The sequence below is a fragment of the Delphinus delphis genome, chromosome 17, assembly GCF_949987515.2.
Source record: "Delphinus delphis chromosome 17, mDelDel1.2, whole genome shotgun sequence".
Classification (NCBI taxonomy): Eukaryota; Metazoa; Chordata; class Mammalia; order Artiodactyla; family Delphinidae; genus Delphinus; species Delphinus delphis.
In genome coordinates, this window is record NC_082699.1 from 3,397,432 (window position 1) to 3,409,842 (window position 12,411).

At 43.1% G+C, this 12,411-nt stretch overlaps 1 protein-coding gene across 4 annotated transcripts in view; it reads right to left on the bottom strand.

The window, feature by feature from the left end:
- The window catches only part of ATP6V1H (ATPase H+ transporting V1 subunit H), a 95,927-nt gene that overhangs the window by 37,802 nt on the left and 45,714 nt on the right, over positions 1–12,411 (bottom strand). For 3 of the 4 annotated variants that reach the window (XR_009522577.1, XM_060035376.1, XM_060035375.1), the window contains 3 exons: positions 11,304–11,417; positions 8,523–8,627; positions 5,412–5,465 (listed from right to left, as the gene is read on the bottom strand). Coding sequence is in view for 3 of the 4 variants with exons in the window: in XM_060035376.1 (XP_059891359.1) it covers positions 5,412–5,465; positions 8,523–8,627; positions 11,304–11,417 (273 nt within the window). In the remaining variant the exon portion in view is untranslated. The remainder of the gene's footprint in view (positions 1–5,411; positions 5,466–8,522; positions 8,628–11,303; positions 11,418–12,411) is intronic. The other variant, XM_060035377.1, reaches the window with a different exon arrangement.

Consider the following 12,411-nt stretch of genomic DNA (forward strand, 5'->3'; position numbering starts at 1 on the left):
CAGCAACTCCATTCTAGAAGTGCTCCAGGCGTAAGTGGTTACATCTACCAAAGGCCATGTACAAGGATGTTCATAGCAAGATATTCACAACAGCCAAGAACCAGAACTAACTCAAATGTCCATCAATAAGAGCATGGATAATATACATTTAGTATATTACTACACGGCAATAAAGAGATGAACTACTGCCAGGTGCAACGTGAGTGACTCTCACTGACACAATACTGCACAAGAATTCGGATACACAAGAGTTCACACTGTGTATGATCCCACTTTTATGGAGTTCAAGGTCAGGCAAAACTAATGCATAATAACGAAAACCTTTGTGGGAGCCGAGGCTTAGGAAAGTATTGAGTAGGACACATGATGTACAAATGCATTCAGCTGAACATTTAAAAATCTGTCTATTTTACTCTATGTAAGCTGTAGGGGAACAAAATTTGCCATTTTACATGGGTCCCTTTGGCACGAGGATTCTTTTAGGGTGGTTATTTTTTTTAAAGCAGAGGATTCAAGAAGTCTGTCTTTGTACCTGCCCCTTAACTGCCTAAAGAACTCAGACAAAGGCCCTGGTCCAGGAAGGGCACTGTCACCGGAGATCTACAAAGAAAACGGTCGGCGCTGGGGGGAGCTGCACAGGGCCGGGAGACCAGAGTCCTCTGGTGTGTCCCACTGTCCCTGGGGGCCCAGCAAGCATCTGTCACCAAACATCTGCTTTCCCACCTCCGTGTGAACTGCCTTCTCCCCGCTGAAGTCCCCCCCCCCCCGCACCCCCTTCTCCTCTCAGGCGCCACATCTGCGGCCTCATATTACGGGGCCCCTGTACATACGTAATTACATCTGGTTTTCTCCTGTTAATCTGTCTCACGTCAATTTAATTCTTTGGCCAGACAGAAGAACCCAGAAGGAGCAGAGCATAATTTTTTCCTCCCCAACGAAGTTGTGACATAAAAATAAGTGACCAAAGAAAGGAAGGGAGGCAAAGAGGGAGAGAGATTTTGTCAGTCAGAAGTTCTGCCAATTTACCTTTGGCAAATCACTTTAAACTCTTCAAAATTGTTGTCTCATCAATAAAGGAAAGCAATACCAGCCCAATTTTTAAAAAACAGCCTTAAATTAAAAAACAAAACAAAAACAAAAACCTCTGCTACTCAAATCTGAACTCACATCAGTTAAACACAAAATAACTGTAAGGTACATTATCATCATTATTATTCTTGTCATTATTATTACTTCATATTCAGGAACTAAAACAAATATAGTGCAAGAATTCTCTTGAAGTTGGCTTATTAAGAGAGACCCTCTAGTCAATACTCATAAAATACCTATATTAAATTAATACCTAAATTAACTTAAGATAATTTCATCTTAGACTTAAGTCTTAACCAAGAAAGTAATTTCACTGTTAATTTACAAATTTATAAATCTCCTTCAAGTACTACTTTCAATCTAATTTTCTTAGGCGTATAATTTAATTACATGACTACTGGGATTCTTTATTGTAGGAAAAATTATTACAGACTTAAGAAATATGATTTACTTTATAAATCACTGCTTTGTATGCAACTTCCAAGAACACATCCAATGTACAATATTAGGTTACCTTATTATTGTTATTGATGCTATAGTTTGAAAATGATATGTAAAAGAAAGTCTGGTACTGAAATACTTTACCATTTAATTTTCCTTTGCATTGCCAGAATATACGCAATCCTTCCAAATATCTGATCAGAAAGGCAAAACTGACAGGTTCTCATCTGTTCTCCTTTTCTTAACATTTATTCTTCGCATATATTTTAATGATCCACAATGTTTAAAACGTACTAATCTTGTGATAAGAGGATACAATGAAGGTCACCCAAACATTGCTGCAGGTGAAGAGCAAACGCTCTGGAAACCAGCACCAAGACACGTAATTGACTGTGAACGTCTCTGGGTCCTCACAGACTTTACAAATCACAGGCTAGAGGGGACCAGAGTTAAACAAGAGGCCTGCACTCTGCGAACTCCTGACGCAGCCCCTCATGTCTGCTACTCAGGTAGCACTTTTGATACACTTATGGACAAACAGTGAAGAACCAAATCGTTAAAGTCCTCCAACTCTTCTGAAAGACTGAAAAGTCTTAAATTAAAAACAGAGCCTTAAAAAAGTCAAAGCAGTAACACTACCTTCACATTAACAAGGATATTATTAGAACTGTCAGAGAAAACAATTTAAGGAATGTGGCCAAAAGCCAAAAAAGCTAAGCTTTTTTTTTTCCCCTTTCATTCAAAATGCTGTTATTACATGCTAAAACATGGATGAATCCTGAAAACATACGCTAAGTGAGAGAAGCCGGTCACGGATGACCACGTATTACGTGACTTGTGTACAGAGAGTGGCCAGAAGAGGTGAATGCAGAGACGGAAAGTAAGTGAGGGGTTGCCAGAGTGTAGGCGAGGGGGTTAGGAACGGGGGTGACTGTTTCGGTGGACACGGTTTCTTTCTGGGGTGTGGAAAGCGCTACAAAATCAGATGGTGGCAATGGTTGCCCAACTCTGTAAATATGCTAAAACCAATAGCAAATGGAAAGCTTTTATGGTATGAGAAACAGATTTCAATAAAGCTGTAAACAAACAAACCAAAAAGCCTACAAAAAACTGCAAGTTAACTTGCTCGCTCACACGTGCCAGGTTTCCATGTGGTCAAGAGCCACGTGGGGCTACCAGGGTGGACACCGCAGATATAAAGAATGCTGCCATCACCCCGGAGAGTTCTACTGGACAGAACTGCTCCAGAACATTAAAAGGCAAGATAAAATGAGCAATATGGAGAACCTGGCAACTTACATTATTTACTACCAACGAAACCATGTCCATCCAGCAATAAGTGCGGCCGGACCTGGTCTACAACAGAGAACAGGACGCGCGAGTGGAGAGTCACCACGGTCCCCTGCACACAGGTATGAAAGAGGCTGGAGAGAGGGAAAAGAATGCCCAGATTCTCCTGACTCCTCCAAAGGCTGGGAGAGATCACGGTGTTCCTCTTTTTGTCAGGGCAGCGGCCCAGCAATCAACATCTAAGCCTGGGCGACGTCCTCGGAAAAGTAGAAGATTGATAATTCCCGTGCAAGAGCCAACAAAGAACTGAACGGACGGCTGAAGGTAAGTTAGGGTAAGTACATGTCATGTGATGGAGTTTATTATTTTTACATTTAGGTAAAAACAACACAAATCATTTTCAGAAGATTTCATTTATATAATGTCATTTAAATAAAAACGTCTGTAATGATCCACTCATAACTTATGATGATGCTTCTGTGCCATTTTAAAAGTCAAGACTGTTGCATCCTGCTAATTTCTCATTTTGCTGTGAAGCTCTGTTCTGTTTGTTTTATACTGACATCAAGTGGCAGCAGCACAGAATGCAGTTTACCAAACCTTTTCTATGCTGTCTGAAAACCTAAAGGGATTTTAAGATAGAACGTCAATATTCTTTACAAGTCTGAGTAGGTGAGGCAACCTGGAGAATGCCTAAAGCTCCCAGTCCAGTCCAGGTGCCTCAGAATCCTCTCGGTAAGGAATGCGTCTCCTTGGGGGTTCTGCCACCGTGAGCGGATGACCTTGGGCAAGCCGGTGTGCCTTTCCACCCCACTGCTCATCCCTAAAACGTGGCTTACGGTAAGACCAATGTCAAAGACGGGGTGTGAGTATTCAAGGAGATGTAAATGCAAAACGACTAAAACACTGCCAGGCACACAGGAAGAGCTCCATACATACCAGCTACCAATTCTGATCCCCCTACTGAAATACAAGTATCAAAGGAAGCGCTATCACCTCTCTGTCAACTTCTTTAAGTCTCTGCCTTCCAAGCTGCCAGCCTTCTGAGAAGGTAGGAACCTCCAGCAAGGGACAGGGAGGATGTTCAGGTGTGAAGCACTGAAGGGAAGAGAGGGGACATCAAAGGCCAGCTTTTCTTCACTCACAATCACCCCTGATGCTAATACCGTTTGGGACGTACGTGTCTGAGTCGACCAGATAAACCACTTTGACTAACCACTGCCAATTCAATAGATCAGCGCTGTTTTTCCCACACGCCGGACAGAAAAGAGCAAAAGAAGAATGTCACGTCACCAGAGCTCACACCTCACTGCGTGAGCTCTACTAACCTCCAAACACTTTAATAACCACTTAAATTTATTCCGAAAACACCTTTTAAAATTTTTACAAATAAGTCTAATTAGACAATTTTTCAAATCAAACAATTTTTCAAAATTTCAAACCGGTGGAAAGAAACTCAAGTCATATAAAATAAGGACTCCCAATTTAAACATCTGCTTATGGCTGAATATCTAGACTTCAAACCTACCACCTCCTTCCCCCACCCTGGCCCCAAGACTGCTCACTTAGTTCTATACCCTGTTCTGATTTCAGAAGACGCGTGGCCATTTTCCGGCTTGACACACTCACTGTTTGTCAAGTCCCTCGACCCGTGCCCCAACAGAAGCCCCACTCCTGGCTTTGAGATGGACTGTGTCACCCTCTCTAGTCTACGAGCACACACACAGGGGTGTGGCCTGCGGGTTATGGACACGGACCCTGCGTGGCCCCCACACAGCTTCGCTGAGGTCTAGCACAGGCCAGTGGGAGAGACCATCCTCGGAAGGTGCTTTCCGGTTTCCCAGAGATATTTTTCCAGCAAAGGAAGCTGAATACGCCTCACCTACCTTTTTAACTCTTCCCCCACCTCGCTCTCAGCTGGCGCTAACCACGCCAACCCATACTTGTCCAAATCTATTGGCAATTCTTGAACTAGTCTGAAGACAGCAAAGTTAAACCACTCCCAACCGGGGGGGATAACCCTAACCAGGAAAGGAACTGGGGGGACATGATTAGTTTTAACCTTTAACCTTTTGGCTCTACATAAATGTGGGGCAGGATTGGCCTGAAAAAGGGGGAGGGAGAGTCTGGCCACCACGTAGGCCCCCATTAAACCCTGAGCAACTCAGGCAAGTAGTGGGTTTTCGTACCAGTGGGGAACGGAACTGTTTTCAGCTGCCTGGCGCAGGGTCCGTGGATCTGTCAGACGATAGCGCCTGTGAGACAGCTGAAGTGTTAAGAGAGGAGCTCTGGTTACTCACTCGACTTGTGCATCTGAGTCCAGACTTGCTCTGATTCTCAGGCCTGAGATAAAGCCGCCTGAAGAGAAGAGCAACAGGAAGAGGAAGCCCCACATCCACCGACAGCAGGAAGCAACCGCACGGCCCAGAAAGGCCTACACGCAGCTTTCACACCACCATTAACCCAACCAAATCCGCGGATTTACATCCGGGGGACTAGGGAACATCTTCAAAACGTTAAATGTCTGGGACTCAAAACAACTTAAATTCAGGGTGTTAGGAGGCCAGTGAACGAACAAGGAATGTACTTACATCGCTTGAAGAGACTGTTCCTGTTTCAACAGCGACACCGCTACCACGCAGTTTCTATTATGAAATAAATAACTTATTACTTAGTTTTGTTTTTAATTTTATCCTACTTCATCAGCTTATGAAAGAGAGCTAAGCAAATTTTATCACTGTTTTCCTAATCCTACTGAATGGAGTATCATCAATAAATAATAAAAAACGTGGGGATGATACGAAATATTCTAAACGTCGTTACACTCTTCCGGATAATATCTTAATCAATAAATTATTTTAAAAGGAACAATAATAAACTGAATACTAAGTTCCAATTACATTTCATAAGTGAAGCGAGTGCAAATTTCCAAGTCTCAGGATTTACTTCCTGAGTCATTTTTCCAATGAGACAACTGTGTTAAGCTGAACTATCTACACTATATTCTGTGGCAAAGCTTTCAAAACAGGTGCCTGATGATGGGAAGATACTACATGGAACTTAAAAAATTAGGTTATCCACGGCAATGCTAACACATTATAATGATAATCAGAACTTCACCTGTTACACAGAAATGACCAAAGAAAATTTAAGGTAGAAAGTCAGAAGCTGAATAGGCAAGAGAAAAGTGATAATGAATTTCTGAAAGGAAATTTTTATTTTGTTTTATTCAATAACTTATCTACTAAGTGCCAGGCATGAGCCCCTATAACCCAAGTATAACGGTTAAACTTTTGGGAAAAAGTCTCCTAAATGTCTCTATGAAGTCAAAGAACAAAATATCCAAATTGGCACCTAATTCAGACTTTTGAAAGTCTACTTCTATCAGAATCATGAAAATGTGGTCCTTTTTATGAGGGAGAAAACGCTTACGATAGAGAAAAAGAGACCTTGCAGATACAGTGCTATCACGTGGCGTTTAAGCAAAGTAGAAAATAAAAGCCCGAACAAGCCTCTGCTTCATGCCTGTCACTACACCCTGATCAAAGGCTGTGGACAAGTGTCTGCCCACAGCAAGGGTGGTAGCCAGCCAGAGCCCAGCGGAAGCAGTGACCAGACTCTGAGGCACGGCTGGACGGGCCTGAAGCCTCTCCCTGGGGCAGGATGTGCAAAGCAGCAACGCCAGACAGTAACTGAACAAGGCCAAAGACTCGGCGATAAAAAGAGCAAGCGCGCTGGAAAGATACAGAAAGGTCTTTAAGAGCGTCTGTCTCACACCAATTCTAATGAAAAGTGTTCCAGACACTGAAATCTCTGCTTCCACTAGTGACCGGAGAAATATGCCCCCAACTGCTGGACATGGTTACAACCACAGCTAATCATTCTAAAACTAACCAATTATCTGTGAGGCAGAGCATAAATGTTACTCGTACGGGGAAAAGTCTAAGATGAAACAACCCAAAATGTTAGCGGCACACTGCAGCGTGCATTCTTTGCTACCAGATCTCATTTTATGAGTCCAGACAGCATAAAGCCTTATTACCACCAGACCATGCCTAACACTAAAGCAGAATGAAGTTTCTTCAAAGGGAGAACTAATCTCATAAGAGGAAAAAAGAAAGGGGGGGGCGGGTTACCTCTTTAACTAAGCGCTCTGATCCCAAATGATACACGTGTAGAAATAAATACATCTCATCTTCACATAGTATTTTTCATGTTCTAAGTATCTTCTTTTTGAAATATCTCACAAACTCAGTAAAATCTGCAAAACTTGCGACTCTTGTAAAAGTACTTTTAAAAACTAAGCCCAAAAGAGTGTTAAAGTATATGCTGATGACAGAAAAAATAACTGATTTTGTTCAAGACACTTCAAAATCTCCCTATCCAAACAGAAAAGGTTAGTAGGCTCCCCCCGCAAAAAGGCAGGCAACGATAAGACAAAAAATAAATCAAAGCAAAATGTCATGGTGTCTCTCTCATACTTCAAATTAAAATCTACTAAAATCATAAAGTCACCAGCAACCTAAATTACAACTTTCCAAACCTTCACTTCAAATAGGCCCTTACTTGTCATCTAGCCCTGAGGCCACCAGGCCTCCCAGCACAGCTTCTCCTGGCCCATCCTCCATGTCCCGCCCACACCAAAGCTTGCCCCCTCCTGCCTTTCCTTCCGGATACAGATACGCCGCCCTCCCCACCCAGGTCAGCTCGCTCCTCTCGGCGGCTCGCTCCCTCCAAGCACCCTCACCACCTCTCACTTGGTCACCGGACACCTAAAGGAAAAGCAACCCTCTACTGAGCTGTCAGGAGTGTCCGGCCATCCGCCCTGCGCTGGGGAACCGAGAAGACAAAAGGGAAAACTCGTCATCTGCCAGCCGTCACCCCCGAAAGCTGTCCTCCTCCACGAAGAAACGGGCTCGAGGGCCCTGACAGCAGCGAGACCACAGCAAGCAGTCTTCGTGTTTCCCTTTGGACTTAAATGCAACCCCACAAGGACACGGTAAAATCCTAAGTGGGAGTCACTGAGGGAGACATCCTCTCGGGCTGGAGAGAGCAGCCCCAGGCCACCCAGTGGTGCCTGGGACGGCCTCCTGGCCAGGACTAGAGGCGGGCTGCCTAATGAGCTGTCCCGTGCTGTCTGCAGTCTGAAGCCCTCCTGGCAGCAGCCAGGGCCAGTTTATTTATTGGTGTGACTGGTCAGACAGTTTGGCCTGGGTATGTGACCAGAGGGCATAAAGGAACCACTGCACACTTTCAAAGAACTCTCCCCAAACCAAGACTCCTGGCACCGATCTGGGTGGTCCAGGGTCCCAGGGCAGAGATGCTTGCCCATCGCACTGTCTCTCCTCCTCTCTCGTGAGCCTCACACGAGTGTACCCTTGGAGTTGTGTGCGTCCTTCCAATCCTCCAACCCGTGTGATCTCGGCAGCCACCTTCCTGGAAGGGAAATCCTCCCTACCTCCTGAAATGCATGAAGGGAAAATCCCGAGTGGCAGAAGAGACAGGAAGCTCTGAGCTGAAGCCAGTTACAGGCAGAAAAGGTGAAGCCCCTACCAGACCTGCAAGGAGCACGGCTGACTCATCAAACTCAGAATGCCTCTTTTTTAACAGAGTTTTTGTAATTTCACATAATTACCATGAATAGCTTTAGAGAACATGGACGTTATGTTCTTTTCAAAGATACTAAGAAGAATGTCTTTTACCTGTGAACTCAGCTGAGTCTTTATCCAATTGAAATAGTAATTTAAGTCACTGCCTTCCATCAATTCTTTTCCCCAAGCTGCTAACTTGGCAATAATTCTTGCTGCCTGAAAAATAAGAAATACATTTGAATATTATCCTGATTCTAAAAATCACACCACAGACCCTAAGAAACAGGACTCAACCATTTTGCTGCAGGATTTCTTTTAGCACTCAACTCCTCCAAAGATAATAGATATTTCATTTTTAAAAATATTTCTAATATGGTCAAAGGTAGTTTTAAATAGTTCCGTTAATGTGAACCAAAACCAGTTGTGTTTGAAGAATTTCACGATATTCCCTGCATTATTCTGAGTTTCAAAAGTAAGATTAGGATTCATTATAAGACCAGCAAAAATCAAAGAACACAAAAATCCTTCTTTGTGACTTTCACCGAATCAGTTGCCAGAGTTCTGAGCAATGGCCAGCCGCTGCCTCGGCCACTCAGGCCCCTGCGAGCTCTCGGTTCCAAACCTGTGTCTCGGTATAAAGTATATCCTGGGTATTGGTATAAAATATATCCTGGGTATTGGACAGTCATCTCTCTCAGTAGAAGCAAACACCCTTTTCTCCTCACTCAAAAATTTCTCAATTTTCTTCAAGCTATAAAATGAATCACGAAGGGAGGGTGGGAGGGAGATGCAAGAGGGAGGAGATATGGGGATAGATGTATACGTATAGCTGATTCACTCTGTTATACAGCAGAAACTAACACCATTGTAAAGCAATTATACTCCAATAAAGATGTTAAAAAAATGAATCATGAATTTTTTTATTAAGTAGGCAGTATAAGTGTATTTTATCAAATCATCATGTTGTACACTTTAAATATCTTATAATTTTGTCAATTACACCCCAATAAATCTGGAAATATATATAGATATAGATATACCAGGGGGAGTGGGGAAAAGCAGTATAAAATACCACTTCTCCACCCACAAACCCAATTTAATAAATATTCTCTGAGTACTTTCTATAAGCAAGTTAGTGTTTCAAAGCTCTCATCATTCAGCAAGAGTTAATCCTCGTAGAGACCGTGAAGGCTGATTAGCTAAGCCAAAAATACACTGAGGTCTGTTCCCAGACTTGCACACAGCGAGCGAGGTGACAGAGGGCAGCATGTGTCGTGGCACATTCGGGAGCCTGCACCACGGGGGAGGGGGGACAGAGCCCAGCACCCCGACGCCCTCACTTTGCAGTGACATGTGGTCGTCTTCACGCGCCTCGCTAAGTGAGTTCACAGACACGCTATCTAACTTAAACTGACCTGTCACAAAACAGATAAGTGACACGAAAGGATCCCTGTAAGGAAATTGTGTAAGCACAAGCTAAGGGGCAAAGACAGAGGAACCCGAGGCCTGGCGTTTCCTCTCCGAGCACAAGCTCTTCATCAGCACGGGGTAAACCAATGAGCATGACCCTCAAAATGTGAAAGATTAGCCAAAAGTAACTGAAATCATAAAGAAATGGAAACACAGACTTGGCTACACCATGAATAACGATGAATCTTACCCTAAATGTGTATTTGGCCTTTAACATATTTGTCAATTTTATTATAAGACCATCAAAATTAGGAAAATGTTTAAATCATGTTTCCAGACAGTGAAAACAAGCCTCTACACAATTTGAAAGAAGAAAATATATTACTGTTTTTTTTAAAGTACTCTTTAAAATAGTTTATTTCATGGGTCATCCTTTTTAATTTTTTACGAATGTTTCATACAATATATGAACATACTAGTACATAAATGAACATAGATATATATGGAGAGAAAGAGAAAGCGTGTGCTCAAAACTGTTTCACTGACAGTGGATCTTGCTGTGAAAATGTAGACATCTAAGAAATGCAGCCTCAGGAGCGTCCCCTGCAGCCCACAATACGCTAGGAACAGAAAAGGCCTGTACAAGGACTGATTCTCTGATCGTCCTCTCAGACCTTCTGCTCAGTGTTAACACTTCAAAAGATAGCCTTTCAGGCTAAGTTTAAAACAGAAGTGTATCTAAGATATTAAAAAGCAATTAATTAACTACTTAATTAAAATAAAAATTAAACACAACAGCCGCTTCAAAGCAAAATGTAATTTCTATAGTAAAATGCAGTTAATTCTGTCACAGACCACCTAAAGCTGTTTGCACATGGGAATTTACCACAGGCTTTATTTTTAAATTTCTATTTATTTATTTGTTTGTTGTTTGTTTGTTTATGGCTGCGTTGGGTCTTCATTGCTGTGTGCGGGCTTTCTCTAGTTCCGGTGAGCAGGGGCTACTCTTCGTTGAGGTGCGCGAGCTTCTCATTGCAGTGGCTTCTCTTGTTGCGGAGCACGGGCTCTAGGCACACGGGCTTCAGTAGTTGTGGCTTGCGGGCTCTAGAGCATAGGCTCAGTAGTTGTGGCGCATGAGCTTAGCTGCTCCACAGCATGTGGGATCTTCCTGGACTAGGGCTCGAACCCATGTCCCCTGCACTGGCAGGAGGTTTGTAACCACTGCGCCACCAGGGAAGCCCTACCAAAGGCTTTTATCTCAATGAGCTCATCAAATGCCCTACAAACTTGAACTGTGTCAAAGCAACCCTGCCTCCTCTGACCTCCCAACACCCCACATTACTAAGATCCAGTAAGGAAGCGCTGCTTTGAAAAGTCAACGTCAGAGCGGTCACTCCTCTGGGTACTGGGACATTACCAAGTCACAACCGGCCCGGGTGCATTTCTTCCCTGAATCAGAAATGTGACCAATTCAAAACTTACCATATGAACAGTAAAGAGATCCTGGCGATTCAACATGGGCAGAAAGTAGGACCAGGCAGTGTTCTTGCTACGTTTAGCATAGTCAAAGAAAATGCTAACGCGCTGGTGATTTTCCTAAAAGAGAGAAAGAAAAAAAAAACCGGAAAGAAATAAACATCACTGATCAGAACGCATTTTCCTAAAGAATGTAACGATTATACACTGCTTCTCAGCCTTTCATTTTATGTCCCCCTCAATCCATGTTTTCTCTTTCCAGTTGGTATGAGATTTGTCTCCCTGTTATTATTACAATGGGGCAGGGGGTGACGATGGGGGCAGGGGGAGATAGTTTTAAGTAAAATCACCTTTAATTATTATGATTAGTTTAAATCAGGTGAGCCACGATAACAGACCCCCCGCAGGTGTAGCAACTGAGTTACATCTCTCCTCAGCCTGCCCCTCAGTGCTGTCTGGACACCTCCACCCTCCTTCCACACAAACAAAATCGGGAAGGGCAGGGAGATCCCAAGTCAGCTCTCAACGGGAGGACCAGCAGGAAGCACTTCAAGCTACTCACAGACAGGCCAGGGAAACAGGGCATCAGAGAAACCTCGGACGTCTGGGTTACCCTTACACACTGTGACAGGAAAATCGGGGCACATAACGACAGAAAAAACAGCATAGCATACCAGCAGGTAGATCAGAGGAACAATTACTTCTTAGTTGAAACCATGCAAACTCTACCTGTCACCGAAATTTTCTCCGCATATTGCTGGCTGAAATCCACTATCTGGTTCACTAAGTGAACACGGTGGTTAAGTAGCAATATTTGGTAAACAGCACAAATAACCACATAAACAATAATTTTAACTCTCAGATCAACATTTAAATCTTTTTAAATACAGTGGTTTTAACTTTGGTCTGTGCTAGCAGTTACCTATTTGAGGAGTAGACTACTATCTCTTTAAGTAACAAATTATTATAGTCTAGACTAACAACTGAAATAGTTATGATAACGAGTTCATCAAAGAACTCGAAGTTCAGGTAGGTCTTCATTAACTCCACTGGTGGACTATTTTCAAAGCTAAAATTGTAATTCTCATTGTACACGTAAATTAACAAAGTCCCC